The sequence below is a fragment of the Physeter macrocephalus genome, chromosome 5 (genome assembly GCF_002837175.3).
Source record: "Physeter macrocephalus isolate SW-GA chromosome 5, ASM283717v5, whole genome shotgun sequence".
NCBI classification, from domain to species: Eukaryota; Metazoa; Chordata; class Mammalia; order Artiodactyla; family Physeteridae; genus Physeter; species Physeter macrocephalus.
Window position 1 is genome coordinate 76,362,424 of NC_041218.1, and position 17,307 is coordinate 76,379,730.

Here is a 17,307-nt window from a genome sequence, read left to right on the forward strand (position 1 = left end):
TTCTAGTTCTGTGAAAAATGCCATTGGTAATTTGATAGGGATTGCACTAAATCTTTTGATTGCCTTGGGTAGTATAGTCATTTTCACAATGTTTGTTCTTCCAATCCAAGAGCATGGTATATCTTTCCATCTGTTTGTGTCATCTTTGATTTTTTTCATTAGTGTCTTATAGGTTTCGTAGTACAAGTTTTTTGCCTCTTTAGGTAGGTTTATTCATAGGTATTTTATTCTTTTTGATGAGACAGTAAATGGGATTGTTTCCTTAATTTATGTTTCTGATCTTTCATTGTTAGTGTATAAGAATGCAAGAGATTGCTGAGTATCAATTTTGTTGTTGTTGGGTTTTTTTTTGGCTGTGCCACACGGCTTGCAAGATCTCTGTGAAAGCACCGAGTCCTAACCACTGGACCGCCAGGAAATTCCATTGATTTTGTATCCTGCAACTTTGTTGAATTCATTGATGATCTCTAGTAGTTTTCTGGTAGCATCTTTAGGATTTTCTGTGTATAGTATCATGTCATCTTACAGTTTTACTTCTTTTCCAATTTGGATTCCTTTTATTTGTTTCTCTTCCCTGATTTCCCTGGCTAAGACTTCCAAAACTGTGTTGAATAAAAGTGGCAACAGTGGACATCCTTGTCTTGTTCCTGATCTTAGAGGGAATGCTTTCACCTTTTCACCATTGAGAGTGATGTTAGCTGTGGGTTTGTCATACATGGGCTTTATTAGGTAATGTCCATTTTTGAGAGGAGGGACTAGTGACTGACATGGGCCATGAGGATTTTTTTGGGGTTCGGGTGTATTCAGTTTCTTAATTGTCTCAGTGGTTACGAGAGTTTTGTTCACTTTGCTAAAATTTATTAAGCTGTACACACGTGATTTTTTTCACTTTTCTCTATTTAAATTTTCAAAAGGTTATTTAAAAACTCAAGAGTTTGTATTGTCAGCATATCTATGTATATTTACATACACATGCTAAAAATGTTAAGGAAGAAATACAGAATCAGCACTGATAATATAGGTATGTCCAAGTTATATTAATTAGTGAAAAATCAAATTGCAAAATATTATGTATACTATGATTTTATTTTTGGTAAAAGCAAACCAAGCAATACCCAGTACCTAGGATTGGCTATAATGGTTTACAAAATTTATAACAAATTTAGCCTTTCTGAATTATATAATTGCATGTTCACTATTGAAAATTTGAAAAATATAAAAATACTAAAGATCAGAATAACATACTCCTAGATGCTATTTTTGAGTGGTTATAGTTTTTCTTTATATGTCTGTGTTTGTGTAGGTAAGAACATATATACTTAATCAAAATTGAAATATTCTTCTACAATATGATGTTTAATGTCGATAAAAGTTTTCATTATATGAAAGTGCTATAACTGATTTAACCAACTTCTAGAAAGTTTTTGCATATTTAGATTTTCAACAATGTTGCATGTCCATTTCCCTATACTGTCACCTATACTGAGTATTATTAAAAATATAAAACACAACAATAAACTATTCAACATTAAAAAAAAAAAGAAACCACATTAGGCACTGTGGAAAGAAACAGTAAAGTACAAAAGATATGGATCAGTTTTGAAACACAATGTAGGGAACTCCCTGGTGGTCCAGTGGTTAGGACTCCGAGCTTCCACTGCAGGGGGCACGGGCTTGATCCCTGGTCAGGGAACTATGATCCCAAATGCCACACAGCACGGCCAAAAAAAAAAAAAAACAAAACAAAACACAATATAACCTGGCAGTTAGACATATACTAATGACAACTAGTAGTAAAAAAGTGAAATGAAAAAATAAGAAAACTGTGTAAAAGATATCCAAAGCAAGAGATACAGCGTGAGTCACACATGACAAAGTCTAGCTCCATGAAAAAGCCAGAACTAAGTGCTGGACTTAAACTGAGATGGAAGAAAGGAAAGAGGAAAATGAAAACTGAAGAGCATCATTATTTGACAAAAAAAGAATAACTGGAACACAAAGAATAATGTTTAAAAAAAACCCAAAGCTTGTTTGGAGGCAATGGGTAGAATATGATTCAAACAAATTGTTTTTCCCTTCTGTTATGTGTAATGTGCCAATACCTCAGTCCAAGCAAAGCCTCATCACTTAAGTCTTTCTGACAACTCTTCGTTTTTACTATCAAATCAATCTCCTTATTTTACAATATTAATCATAATTTACAGCTCTTAAAATAGTAATAATTTCACTTATTTGAATCAAATATACATCTAGCCTAACCCATCTCAAACTCTAGTCTCACACTTCTAACTGCCTTTAAAATGTTTCCCATTCCACCAGACCTAATGTGACTAAAATCAGAATTATCAGTTCCTCCTTTTTATAATGTTTACTCATTATAATGAGTAATTATAATGTTTACTTTTTCCTCAAGGCCCTACTTGTACTTATGGTGGTAGCGTGTCCCCTAGTGAAGACAGCCTGTAACCATCCATCACTTACAATGCACTCTTCCCCTTGCCCTACTACTACCAATCAGATCCCGGGCCTTAGAGATTATATTGCTTCAGTGCCTTGAATATCATTTTCCGTATCTTTCCATTCATATAGCTATTAAACTCAGTTTAGACTTCTTTTTTTGTTTGTTTGCGGTACGTGGGCCTCTCACTGCTGTGGCCTCTCCCGTTGCGGAGCACAGGCTCCGGACGCACAGGCTCAGCGGCCATGGCTCACGGGCCCAGCCGCTCCGCGGCATGTGGGATCTTCCCGGACCAGGGCACAAACCCGTGTCCCCTGCATCAGCAGGCAGACTCCCAACCACTGTGCCACCAGGGAAGCCCCTAGACTTCATTACTTTTAATCTGATTCAGGCTAATGTGCTTAAGCAACATAATATAGTGGTTAAAGAGCATGGACTCAGGAGCCAGACTATGTGGGTTCACATTTGGCTCTATCTTATTCACTATTAGCTTGTGCATGCTGTTAAACTTCTATGGCATAGTTTTCATATCTGTAAAAAATAATAATAATTGTACTTACCGCACAAGTTTCTTGCTGGGGATTCTAGGAGTTAATAATACATGTAAAGTACCCAGAACAACGTCTAACATACAGTAAGTGTTAGTTATTGCTGCTTGGCTGTCATTGTGGTTGTCATCATCATCATTCTACAAACTGGTCTCCTTATTTCAATTACTTATTAAGTAAAATTATCTATTTATTCAGTACACAAATTCTGATAATACAAACGTAAACAGGACAAAAATTTATGGAGAAATTCCATTGTTTCAATGGGGAAGACAAATACATAAAACTTAGATAAATGTTATAAACAGAACTATCAGTCATCATAGTAGTTCACAAATTCTGTCCCCTCATACAAAACTGGGTGAATAATCTTCCTCATACCACTACTAAATGCAAACTCCTCTTACTGAAATTGCCATAAATGGCCCCATCCTATATTTTCATGCTTATCATTCCTATTCCCCTACCCCATGTTTTCAACAAACTGAACCTTCTCCACGTTCAAAATACTGTGAGGTTTCTAGCTTTTGTACTCTGAAGATACTGTTCATGTAATTGAGAACACTGTCCTCTCGTATTGCCTTAAGAAAAATAAATGACAACATTCAAAACGTTTCTAAAATAACACTGCTTTCATTTAGCATTTCCTACTGCCTCACAGGAAACTTCTGCCAAATTTCCACAAGGACTTTATTTTCTTCTCACTGGACCAATCTCACTCTGACTCACGTGTATATTTATTTTAACCATTCAGCCTAACCTAAGCTAGCAGCACTCAATTTCAGAAACCACTACCATTTCACATTTCTTTTAAAAAAATTCAGCTGTGGTTATATATGACAATTAAGGTTTCAAAAAAATAGGCCTACACAACAATTTATTCAGTAAAAACGTCAATTGAGTGATTGATTTTACCACACAGAATCATAATAGGTAACCATCCTCTAAGCAGGGTCACCTAATAATTCATCAATTAAGAATAAATTATTATTGGGGACTTCCCTGGTGGTCCAGTGGTTAAGAATCCGCCTTCCAATGCAGAGGATGCAGGTTGGAACCCTGGTCGGGGAACTAAGATCCCACATGCTACAGGGCAGCTAAGCCCAGGCGATGCAACTACTGAGCCCACGCCCTCTAGAGCCCACGTGCCCCAACACAGCCAAATAAATAAACAAATATTTTTAAAAAGAATAAATTATTATCCCCGTAATTTTTTTTATCACAAAAACTTTCCAGTCTACTGGTTACCTGGAAGACTTAGTACAAAGTAATTCCTTACCTATTAGTGGTTGAACCTAAAACTTTTTAGTGCCCATGTGATTCCCATATTTACTTCATGATGAAGCAAACAAAACAAGAAACTGAATAAAAACACTTCATAATTTAAACAAAGTTAACACTAATATCATCCAGAAACCATAAACATGAACAACCAGGCTCTCATTATTTTCTAAAGCCATGCTTCCAATATGGTATCTACTTGCCACATGTGGCTATTTAACTTACTTAACTGAGGTCTAGTCTAGAACTTCACAATACATCAATAAAACTTTACATCTGAATGTACTCTTCTCACTTTTCCTCTAACGTAACTATGAGACAAAGTTTATTTAACAATAATCAGCCCCAAGAAAATAAACAAAGAGCTGAAGACCAAACAACTTATCATAATGAAGGAACAAAACTACTACTGAGAAAAGCAAAAACAAAAAATAAGTGTTGGCAAGGATGTGGAGAAACTGGAAACCCTGTTGGTAGAAATGTAAAATGGTACAACTGCTATGGAAAATAGTATAGTGGCTCCTCAAATAATTAAACACAGAATCACCATGTGATCCAGCAATTCCACTTCTGGGTATATACCCAAAAGAGCTGAAAGCAGAGGCTTGAAGAGATATTGTATACCCACCCATGTTCACAGCAGCATTATTCATTCGCAACAGCTAGAATGTGGAAGCAACCCAAGCCTCCATCAACAAATAAATGAATAAGCAAAATGTGGCATGTACATATAACAGAATATTCCACTTATAAGAGGATTCTAGAGTAGTCAAATTCCTAAAAACACAAAGTAGAATAGTGGCTGCCAGGGGCTTGGAGGGGGAGTGCGGGGGTGGGGAGAGTTACTGCTTACTGGTTGCAGAGTTTCCATTCTGCAAGGTGAAGAGCTCTGCAGATGGATGGTGGTGATGGGTGCACAGCAATATAAATGTATTTAATGCCACTGAACCGCACATTTTAAAACGGTTTAAACAGTAAATCTTATGTATATTCTACCACTTTAAAAATTAGGGGTGAAAACTACTACAGAGAGAGAGAAACCTAGGGCCCTTGTCATTACCACTATCATAAAAGAATTGAAACAAGCTCACACAGAGAAGTTTAAGTAGTTGGAGAGATGCCCCAAACTGCTTATATAATACATTCTGTCTATACACTGTTTACTTTTTCTTCATCCATTCCCCCACTTAATTGAAATGCTACAACCCATGGCTCATGGGCCCAGCCGCTCTGCGGCATGTGGGATCTTCCCGGACCAGGGCACAAACCCGTGTCCCCTGCATCAGCAGGCGGATTCTCAACCACTGCGCCACCAGGGAAGCCCCCATTCGTTTATTTTTGTTTTTATTTTCATTACTCTAGGAGGTGGATCCAAAAAGATATTGCTGCGATTTATGTCAGAGAGTGTTCTGCCTACGTTTTCTTCTCAGAGTTTTATAGTGTCCAGCCTTACATTTAGGTCTTTGATCCATTTTGAGTTTATTTTTGTGTGTGGTGTTAGAGAACGTTCTAATTTCATTCTTTTACATGTAGCTGTCCAGTTTTCCCACCACCGCTTATTGAAGAGACTGTCTTTTCTCCATTGTATAGTCTTGCCTCCTTTGTCGTAGATTAATTGACCATAGGTGCGTGGGTTTATTTCTGGGCTTTCTATCCTGTTCCATTGATCTCTATTTCTGTTTTTGTGCCAATACCATACTGTTTTGGTTACTGTAGCTTTGTAGTATAGTCTGAAGTCAGGGAGCCTGATTTCTCCAACTCCATTTTTCTTTCTCAGGATTGCTTTGGCTATTCGGGGTCTTTTGTGTTGCCATACAAATTTTAAATTGTTTTCTTCTAGTTCTGTGAAAAATGCCATTGGTAATTTGATAGGGATTGCACTAAATCTTTTGATTGCCTTGGGTAGTATAGTCATTTTCACAATGTTTGTTCTTCCAATCCAAGAGCATGGTATATCTTTCCATCTGTTTGTGTCATCTTTGATTTTTTTCATTAGTGTCTTATAGGTTTCGTAGTACAAGTTTTTTGCCTCTTTAGGTAGGTTTATTCATAGGTATTTTATTCTTTTTGATGAGACAGTAAATGGGATTGTTTCCTTAATTTATGTTTCTGATCTTTCATTGTTAGTGTATAAGAATGCAAGAGATTGCTGAGTATCAATTTTGTTGTTGTTGGGTTTTTTTTTGGCTGTGCCACACGGCTTGCAAGATCTCTGTGAAAGCACCGAGTCCTAACCACTGGACCGCCAGGAAATTCCATTGATTTTGTATCCTGCAACTTTGTTGAATTCATTGATGATCTCTAGTAGTTTTCTGGTAGCATCTTTAGGATTTTCTGTGTATAGTATCATGTCATCTTACAGTTTTACTTCTTTTCCAATTTGGATTCCTTTTATTTGTTTCTCTTCCCTGATTTCCCTGGCTAAGACTTCCAAAACTGTGTTGAATAAAAGTGGCAACAGTGGACATCCTTGTCTTGTTCCTGATCTTAGAGGGAATGCTTTCACCTTTTCACCATTGAGAGTGATGTTAGCTGTGGGTTTGTCATACATGGGCTTTATTAGGTAATGTCCATTTTTGAGAGGAGGGACTAGTGACTGACATGGGCCATGAGGATTTTTTTGGGGTTCAGGTGTATTCAGTTTCTTAATTGTCTCAGTGGTTACGAGAGTTTTGTTCACTTTGCTAAAATTTATTAAGCTGTACACACGTGATTTTTTTCACTTTTCTCTATTTAAATTTTCAAAAGGTTATTTAAAAACTCAAGAGTTTGTATTGTCAGCATATCTATGTATATTTACATACACATGCTAAAAATGTTAAGGAAGAAATACAGAATCAGCACTGATAATATAGGTATGTCCAAGTTATATTAATTAGTGAAAAATCAAATTGCAAAATATTATGTATACTATGATTTTATTTTTGGTAAAAGCAAACCAAGCAATACCCAGTACCTAGGATTGGCTATAATGGTTTACAAAATTTATAACAAATTTAGCCTTTCTGAATTATATAATTGCATGTTCACTATTGAAAATTTGAAAAATATAAAAATACTAAAGATCAGAATAACATACTCCTAGATGCTATTTTTGAGTGGTTATAGTTTTTCTTTATATGTCTGTGTTTGTGTAGGTAAGAACATATATACTTAATCAAAATTGAAATATTCTTCTACAATATGATGTTTAATGTCGATAAAAGTTTTCATTATATGAAAGTGCTATAACTGATTTAACCAACTTCTAGAAAGTTTTTGCATATTTAGATTTTCAACAATGTTGCATGTCCATTTCCCTATACTGTCACCTATACTGAGTATTATTAAAAATATAAAACAACAATAAACTATTCAACATTTTGACAGACTTAAATTTTTGTACATGTAAAAATAAAGGACTCATTTTTCTCTTGTTCTAGAGGATAATATTCACAATAGACAGGACTGCCTACATTTTGGACATTACTTATCTTCTCACAAATACTATCATGAGTATCATCATCATTTTGTATAAATGAGTTAATGACTACATATGAATGAATCCTGAGGTCTTCATCATGCCAGGAGTGATATTAGGACTTTGTGTCTATTTTATGTCAGTTAATCAGCAGCAGCATCTTTCATAGGTGGGGCAAATGTGAAATGAGATATAGGCAAAAAGCAAGGGGGTAAGCTTTGTGAATGTATAGTAGCCATACAGGGAAACTAGGACATAGCAATACATCGAAGATATACATAGAAGCCTATGTAGAAGCTATATGATTTCGTTTTTCTTCCCTTTCTTTTCTAGGTGAACATAGGGTAGACTGCTGATCTGATTGCTGTATTAGTTTGCATTTTAAATTATAAAATTATCTAGATGAGTAAATATTTTTGACTTTATTTACAGGTAGATAAATGTCAGCTCTTAAAGAGGCAGCTCCCCCTGTGCACAGACCTGAAAAATACGAATTTCAGTTACCAAGGATTAGTTTAACTCCGTTCCCCCAATAACATGGTTCAAGTTTCACATACTACGGTGTGTTAACTGTGAGTGATCTCGAGAGGCACAAACTTCATTGCTGCCTCCTCAGTCCATAAAAATCACCACATCAGTAACAGATGTACATCTTGACTCGTGACCAGTTACGTCACACCTTTCAAAGCCTGTCTGTGGTCGGCTGTCACACATGTGTTGTTTGATTCTGACGTAATCAGCAAAGAACGTAGTGTGTTACCACCTTGTCCCCAGTGAAGAACCCACATGACGGTTTACAAAAATAAACCTTCAAAAGAGGGAATTAGTAATGAAGTTGATAGTATAGCAAAGAAGTGAAAATCGATAACGCTAGACTTGAAATTTGAATCATAGATGTAGCTATGGAAGACAAAGGTGACTGTGGAAATGACACTACACCATTTGAGAGATTCTAGATATGCAGCCAGATGATTATAGTGAAAATGAACTCATTGATATAAATGTAAACACTGGTTGTGACAAAAAGGATGAAGATGTCCTAGAGGAAGTGATACCAGGAAAAGAAAAAACTTGACATTAAAGAAACTCTCAGAAGTATCAGGACATGGAGACCTCAAAGGATGAAACGTTGGCAGCCAATCCAAACTTCCAAAGGAATATGGCGACTACACAAAGCATAGGGAAGGTGCTCACTCAGTATTTTAAGTTACACGATGAGAAGGAAGCAAGCACTGTTTGAACTACTCTTGATAAGTTTCCTATAAAGGAGTAAAACACTTAATTTTTAATTTTTTTTAGTACTTTAAGTTAGTGTACTAAGTATTAGTTTACACTTTTTATTTCTCTGTACTTTTATAACCAAGAGTGAGAGGGATTTTAATGTTTTAACGAAAATTTTTAACAGCCAAAGCACAATTGTAAGTTTGCCCATTGATTGTGGAGGTCGCATGGTGGTTTTTATGATCTCTCAGTACTGTACAAAGCAGGGGCTGCCTGTCTGTCTACGCACCAGTGGGTGGATGCACCTGATTTACTGTAAACTAGTGGAACAGCATTTCAATGTTTGTTGCTAACCTTTTAGAAACCTACTCAACCTACAACGAAATTATTGAATTTCATGATTTGAAGTGTTCAAATCCATTCTGTTTCTTTAGTGTGGTACAAAGAGGGGGCCTCTGAGGCATTAGTTTTTATGTATTTTTTAAACTGTAAAATAAGCCTTTCCAAAGACCAAAATAGGAAAAAGGAATTTTAATTTTGTGTTAACAGGTACAAAGGGATATCATTAGAAATGGAACAAATCTGAGGTCAACAGCATCCATGTTAGTTTAAAAAAATGGTCCTATTCTCTCAGAAGCTCTAAATGGAAGGCAGAATAGGAAAATATCCAACTTCCAACACGCCAGGTATAAGTCATGGGAAAACATCAAGCCGTGGGGTTTGCATTTCCTGGTCACCCACTGAGTGACTAGAGGACTAGGAGTTCTTTTGAAATGCTTTCCTCACCAAAGCAGTGATGTGTGAGGGTGTCTGATGGTTGAGGTCTCATTTATCACGCAGCTTTGTACCTGACTATTATTTGTACCTGACTAGGCCCATTACACAGTAGAAGCCATTAAACATCTGTGCACTTTCTGGCCACTTCAGCTGTGACAGCGCGTTGTTAGAGGATTGGAGATACTTTCTGTGTGTAATGTCCTGTGGGTTATGTACAGGGATTTGGGAGACTGTGATAACCTAAGCAGTGATCAGCAGCTACCAGTCTGTCTACACTGAAAGTGAGAGTCTCAAAAACTCATCTATTTTAAACTCAGAAGATTCCTTGCTGTGATTTTCTTCAGTGCTAAAACTGTGAATACAGCAAAAATGTTAAGGCTAAAAGCTTCAAAGATCAAATCACCCTTACGGAGTTCCTTACCAATATTGGTATTGGTCTTTTCATATGGGAAATTTATGCAGGTTGCTGTTGTTCATAGAAGTTGCTCTTGGGAGAGTTATCAAGTCCAGTTAAACTGTATTTCAAGAAAAACTCATTGCAGAGATGGCTTTAATGCTATGTGCTGGGAAATGTTCTGTAGCTTGACACTGTCTTCTGGTTATCAGCACCTTTTATTATTCTTTTTTTATTGAGGTGAAATTCAGGTAACATAAAATTAGCCATTTTGAAGTGTATGATTCATTGGCATTTTGTCTGTTCACAGTGTTGTGCATTGATCACTTCTATCTAGTTCCAAAATATTTTCATCACCCCACAATAAAACCTCGTGCCCATTAAGAAGTCATCGTGCATTCCCTCGTCCCCCTGTCTCCTACTAGCCATCAGTCTGCTTTCTGTTTCTGTGGATTTACCTATTCTGGTCATTTCATGTACGTGGAATCATACACTACATGATCTTTTGTGACTGGCTTCTTTCACGTAGCATGATGTTTTCAGGGTTCATCCATGTTGTAGAGTGTACCAGTACTTCCTTCCTTTTGATGGTTGAACAATATTCCATTGTATGGATATGCCACAATGCACAATGTGTCCATTCATCCATCAGTGGACATTTGGCTTGGTTCCACCTTCTGGCTGCTGTGAATAATACTGCTCTGAACTTTTGTACAAGTATTTGAGTACATGTTTTCAGTAATTTGGGGTATATATTTAGGAGTGGAATTTCTGGGTCCTATGACAAGTTTATAGTTAACTTTTTGAGGAATCACCAAACTTTTTCCCACTTCTCAGGTTTTACAGTAATTTTGCCAAGTGTAAGGAGGGAGCGCTTGTTCCCATTCTTGATACTTCCTGTGGTTCACTCTGCCCTTTATTCAATCCACCCCAGGGGGAGGTCGAGCGGCTGGCCTGACTGATAGCCTGCAGAACACGCGTCTTCCTCTCCTTTCCTCCTTGCCAGTCCTGCTGGGTGGAGAGGCCGGTCCCGGTCTGTGCTGATATGACCAGACGGATAAGTCTTATTGATTCTTGTGTTCTGTTTGGAGGCCAGTTGGGCTTTCATCTCTGAACTGGCCTCTAGCAGAGCAAGTGCTGCTCTTTGTCTTTTTAACTTGGTTTTATTTTTCAAGGAGTCCAGAACCTGCACTGGGTTCAGTGTGCTATTTAATGGGGGTTCTTTTGGAGATCCTGCAACTTCGGATGTAAAAGGTTATGATCGAAGAGTTTGAAGAGTTTGAAGAGTTTGAACTCTTCGAAGCTCGAAGAGTTTGAACTTTGTAGATGTGGCTTGGACTTGGAGGTTTAAGATCTAACTGCCAGTTATTCTTAGCAGTCTCAACTTGATGAAGTCACCTAATACTTTACCTTCAATTTCTTTGTCAGTGAAAACGGGGGAATCCCATTCACCTTTCTGATGTAACAAATATGCTCTGGGGCTCATGTAAATAGCAAAGCAAGTGCACAATAACGTAGCACCTGACCCAAGAATAAGACTGTATCTAATTTACATTTTCGTTTCAAATATTTTAATACAGCTTTTTTTAAAAAACAATATAAGGTCTTTTATGGTGTAAGTAAAATACCATGTCTGAATTTTAATATCCTGACCACAAAATTCCCAGCAGGATGATTGCTACAGGAATATGGTACAGATAGAGAAGTTGGTAAGTCTCCAGCCTTTAAGGAGAAAATAGATAACCTAGCAAGGTAAGTCTTCACCTCCCAACACCTGATGGTGTGATCAGAGTGCCTGGCCACTTCTCCATCTGGGTCATTTCAAACTCTGGAATTGAAGAAGTGATTTTTATTTGGAAGAAAAACATTTTGAGACATCTCTGTAACAATATAAAGACAGTTTTGTGAATTCATTTAGCCACATCTGTAGATTACCAGAATATATATCCAGTAAGAAATGCTCTTATCTCTTCTTATTATCTTGTCTTAGGTTACACACCACCTTTCCAAACTCTTTGACAGCATTGTAGATCTGCAGTTTGAAGACGATCAGGATGTTTCCGCGCACAGGGCCGTTGGAATGTACAGCAAAGAAAAGGAATATGTCCCATTCCCAGCTGAGTGTGAATGCATAGGCCATGTAAGATTTGCCTATGAGGTTCTCTATGCCAGAGAAGTATTGGGGGGCTAATTTTTAAAAGTTGAACAAGAAAAAATCAACTCATGTCAAATGAGGCTCCGGTTAGTTTTGTGCTCAGAGATTCCCGTTTACCTGTGTCCGGTGTGACAGAGGGCTCCTCTGCTGTGCTTCCTATTCTGATCATCAGGCTTCAGCACCCTGCAGGAGCTCAGACTTGCTCATAGTTGAGCCAGCCGGAGGGACTGTCACAGACTGAACGAGTAAACCCCAGAATTAGTAGCAAATGCCACCCAGTGACTGAGTCTCCTACAGAGCATATTGTTTTCACCCCTGCTCAGAGTACAGGGAAGGGTTAAGGTGAAGCAGCACCTTGCAATGAAGCATGTTTTAAAGAGGCTGTGGTTCAGGATTCTGACGTGGGTGTTGTAAATGGCTGCTCGTAAATAAATTTGATTGAGTCCACTAAGCTAGTGTCATGTACACTAATTACCGTGTGCACAGACAGTTAACATACTCTCTTCTCTCACAGCCAAACACCTCAAACATATTCTTAACAGTTATCTGTAAGAATGGCTCTTAACGATTTAGGAAGCAGCTCTTGGTGTTTTCTGATGATTTAGAGGAATTGCATCTTTTTACTACGATGCTTATATAGCTTGAGTTAATCCACAGGGTAACTGAGACAGTAGCCTCTATTACAGAACAGTTTAGCTTGAGGCAGGGGGTTCCTTAAAGGGTCCCTTGCAGAAATGTGATGGCAACCTTTTTTTTTTTTTTACAAGGGTTTTCTTTATTCCTCTCTGTTGCTTTTTAATATTGTACCAGAAAAATCCTGCCAATTGCAAGGGAAGCAGATGGTGGAATACTTTGATTAAAGTATATTTGTGATCTCTGGGGCTCTTTAGGATATTATTACAATGATTAGAAAAAGTCACCATAAGCTATCTTGACAAAAGTGTGTTGCTGTCTGCCTCCCCCCGGCAGACTGCTAGCTGACTGGCCTAGTGCCCAGAGGAGGACAGTCCAACCATAGATGTGGGTGTCACTGGCAGGAACCCTTGGTACTGAAAGTTTTCACAGTGCTCTAACTTATTTTATATAAGCAACTTATGCTAGAGACTTTGGGGCATGTAGCACATTTACCCTCTAATTGCCTGTTTTATAAAAAGATGCTTTTACTTTAGGTCTTCCCCCCCTCTTCCCCCCACACTGATGATTGGTTCCTCCCAGTTTCGGCTCTTTGTGTTTTATTCGACAGGTGTTTATTGAATACCTACTATGTACCAGCTGCTGGGTTTGGCTTTTGGAGATCCAGAAAAGAATAAGACATGGCACCTGTCCTGGGGGACCTCTTAAGCTTATTGAATAGATAGATATTCACATAATTATTGATAATGGGAAGTGATAATTCTTGTTATAGAGGGTCGGACAGAAGCTGATGAAAGACCACGAAGTGGGAGATCAAGCAAGCATCTCATCAGGGCTTAGTTCTCAAATTATATTGAGCTGAGTTGCCGTTGCTGGCATAGTCTCCGAACACGGGTTGATGTGTCACCTTGTATGTGTGTTTGGTCTTCCCAGATGGACTTGAGAGTTCTCGAGAACAGGTGGCCATACTGAGGACATGGATCCCAGGGTATCTGGGATATGATCAAGTGATACCTGATTTACTAAAGGAGCTTGCTGCTTGGTGACATTAAGAGTTGTGCGGAGTGACTACAGTAGTGATTAGGTCACCCTCTCTCAGGCATCCGAACAAAGCCCAGCTAGGAAGCCAGGAGAAAAGTCTTTTAGGATGTTGGGGATGGTTCTTCCCTTTTTCTTCCAATAGGGAAGGCTGTCAGGTCACTGACCACGTACTGCTCCTTCCCAGTTCTCCAGAGAAAGAGGTTGTAGGAATGACTGCTGTGTCATCTTCACAGAGGTGGGGAAAGAAATCAGTTGTATAATCTTCAGGATCTCATATAGTCCTTGGAATTTATTTATTATAGTTATTTTTTTATTGATATGGTCAATTATTTGCAAATGGTATAGGTATCCTTTTTGTTATATAATATCATCCCACAGAAACAGATATATGGATAAATATAACAAAGCATATTTGAATAGGATGGAAAACTGGCTGAAATATATTTGTGGGAGCAAAATAAACTTCAGAAGAATTTTTTTTTAAAGATTTTCACAAGTCGGCAGTTGTCCTATCTCTCATACTTTCCTGCTGTCTAATTTATGACAAGTGCGAGGAGGAGAGACAGTAGGGAATATAATTAAGATACTTGCTGAAAACACTTTGGCTTAAGACTAGGAACTATGTAGATTTGAGGGTAGAATCTTTAGTGAATTTAAAAATTATCAAAAGATACATTTAAAAAATCAGTTTCCTAGACTCACAGACATAGAAAGCAAATTTATGGTTACCAAAGGGGAAAGGGGGCTTAGGGATTAAATTAGGAGTTTGGGAGTAACGGATACACACTGCTATATGTAAAACAGATAAACAACAAGGACCTACTGTATAGCACAGGGAACTATATTCAATATCTTGTAATAACCCATAATGGAAAAAATTCTGAAAAAGAATATATGTATAACTGAATCCCTTTGCTGTATACCTAAAACTAACACAACATTGTAAATCAACTGTACTTCAGTTTAAAAAATCAATTTCCTATTATTTCCAAATCTCTAGAATTTTACTGTAGCATATTGGCTGTGATGCTTGGTTTCTCAAAACACTGTGTGTTATCAGAGGGGATCTTGGTCTAGAACCATCAGGTCTTCAAATCTGAAAAATGAATAATGGAGAACACATTGTCTGTTTAGGATGTGGAATTTTATCAGCCAGCTGGTAGGTGAAATAAGATGAGCAGTATCCCGGTAGAAGCCAGATTCATGTAGGAAAGGCTTCATTAATCAGTAGTTCACGGGCTCATTTAAGTTACCCTTCTACTACAGGGGTTTAAAATAAATCTACCTGAGGCCTCCCTCTCTGTGTAGACTTCAAGCCCATGAGAGGATGGAATAATCCCTTTTCCATAGTTAAGCCTGTGTTACAACACTTCCATTTGCTTCAAAAGGTGGAAACGTGGCTTCTGCAGCTGGAACAGACCATGCAAGAGACAGTGCGACGTTCTATCACAGAAGCCATCGCAGCCTATGAGGACAAACCCAGGGAATTGTGGATTTTTGATTTCCCGGCTCAAGTCGCACTAACTAGCTCACAAATCTGGTGGACTACAGATGTAGGAATAGCCTTCAGTAGGCTAGAGGAAGGCTACGAAACGGCCCTAAAGGATTTCCATAAAAAACAGGTATTATATAAGATTTATGATTTTGAGATTTAAAGGGACTTGAAGAGGTAAGCTTCATTCATTCATTCATTCTTGTTTTATGGAGTGTCTTCTGTGTTCAAGCTATGATGCTAGGAAGATTTTAGCAATCATTTGTTTAGCTTTCCATTTTATAGTTTGGTGTTGTCCTTCTTGTTTTCTACATGGGTTTAAAAAACATCCATCCTTAAGCAGCAAGGTCCTACTGTATAGCACAGGGAACTATATTCAATATCCTGAAATAAACCATAATGGAAAAGAATATAAAAAAGAATGTATATATATGTTTGAGTCACTTTGCTGTACAGCAGAAATTAACAACATTGTACATCAGCCATACTTCAATAAAAATAAATAAAACAAACAAATAAAAAACATCCATCCTTGTCCATTATCTCCCAAGGATCTAGTATACCACCCACACCTAGATACTGGACATATTTTTTTCCTCCTATGTAAGACTCTCCAATTACGCTTTCAAAGGAAGTTGCAGATGTCAGTCATCTTTACCCCTAAACACTTTTATTAATACATACCCATTTCATAAGTTTAATTTCAGTTACTCTACCTCAATTTCCCAAAGTTCTTTTTGGTTCTTTAAAAATCAGTTTTATAATGAAATGTCTTCATTATGGTTTTTATTCTTCTATCTCATTAATAGTCTTATTTATGTTCCTTTGAGGCTATTGTTTTTAATTTGAACTTATTTTTTGTATGCTAAAGGTTATCTTTAGGTTGGCTTTTTTTTTCTGGAGGAATCCTGTGCGTTCTACACTGAGCAGATGTCCCTACATGTTTTTCTCCTTGTTGCCTCCAGGTTTCTACAGGTTTTGTGAGTTCTGGATTAATTTTGTGGTTAATTACTCAGTCTGGGATTTTACCGATCACAGTGGCAGGGTCAATTTGGATGCCATAGCTTCACATGGCTTAGGCCTGAGATTTTGATTTCTTTTAGAGGACTTTTTTCCTATCCAAAGCCCCAAGATGTTTCAAGCTTTCTTCTTGCTTCTCCAAGCTGGTGGGTAGAGTTTTTCTAGAACCTTTTATCGGACTGTGTAATACTCTGAGGATCTTGGTTTTATGTCAGCATCTCAATTCTAACTCCCTGCCTTGCTCAGGGAGTATAAGAGGCAGAGAGCAGAAATGTTTTGTTGCCACATGGGCAATTTAAACTTCAGTCTCCAATGTTTGGGTCTCTACTCAAATTCTCCTTTCGGCTGCCGTGGCATTAGCCTGTTAACCTCATTCTACTGCTCTAGCTTGGATGCACCTCCTTGGCATTAGGGACTATCACCCACTCTCCCCCAACCCTTTCCCTTTCTTCCTTCCCCCTCTCTGTTTCCCCCTCTCTCATGTTTGGCTATGTACTTTGCATGTGGATGTGTTTCGTTTTACTCAAATATCCTCTGTGTTAATAAACGAATTGTCCATTCAGTTTAACCCAATATGTTATAAGACTGCCTGTTGTTATTATCACTGCTATTTAGGTTGTTTTTATTTTTTGGCTCTCAATAATATACTGTAGCAAACAGCTTTGTGTTTACATCCATGTTGCACACATTTTTCTTTATTTCTTCAGGGTAAACTTCCAGATGTAGAATTGCTAGGTCAGAGACTATACCTTCTTAAGCCTTTGAAACATCATGCCAAGTTTACCTTCCCAGTATCAGTGCATGAGAACTGTCTATTGCCTCCCCTG

General features: G+C 37.7%; 1 protein-coding gene across 1 annotated transcript in view; it reads left to right on the top strand.

The window, feature by feature from the left end:
* DNAH11 (dynein axonemal heavy chain 11) overlaps positions 1-17,307 on the top strand; it is a 326,309-nt gene that overhangs the window by 101,868 nt on the left and 207,134 nt on the right. The window contains 2 exon segments of the mRNA XM_055085043.1: positions 12,130-12,279; positions 15,357-15,590. Of these exon segments, the coding sequence (XP_054941018.1) occupies positions 12,130-12,279; positions 15,357-15,590 (384 nt within the window).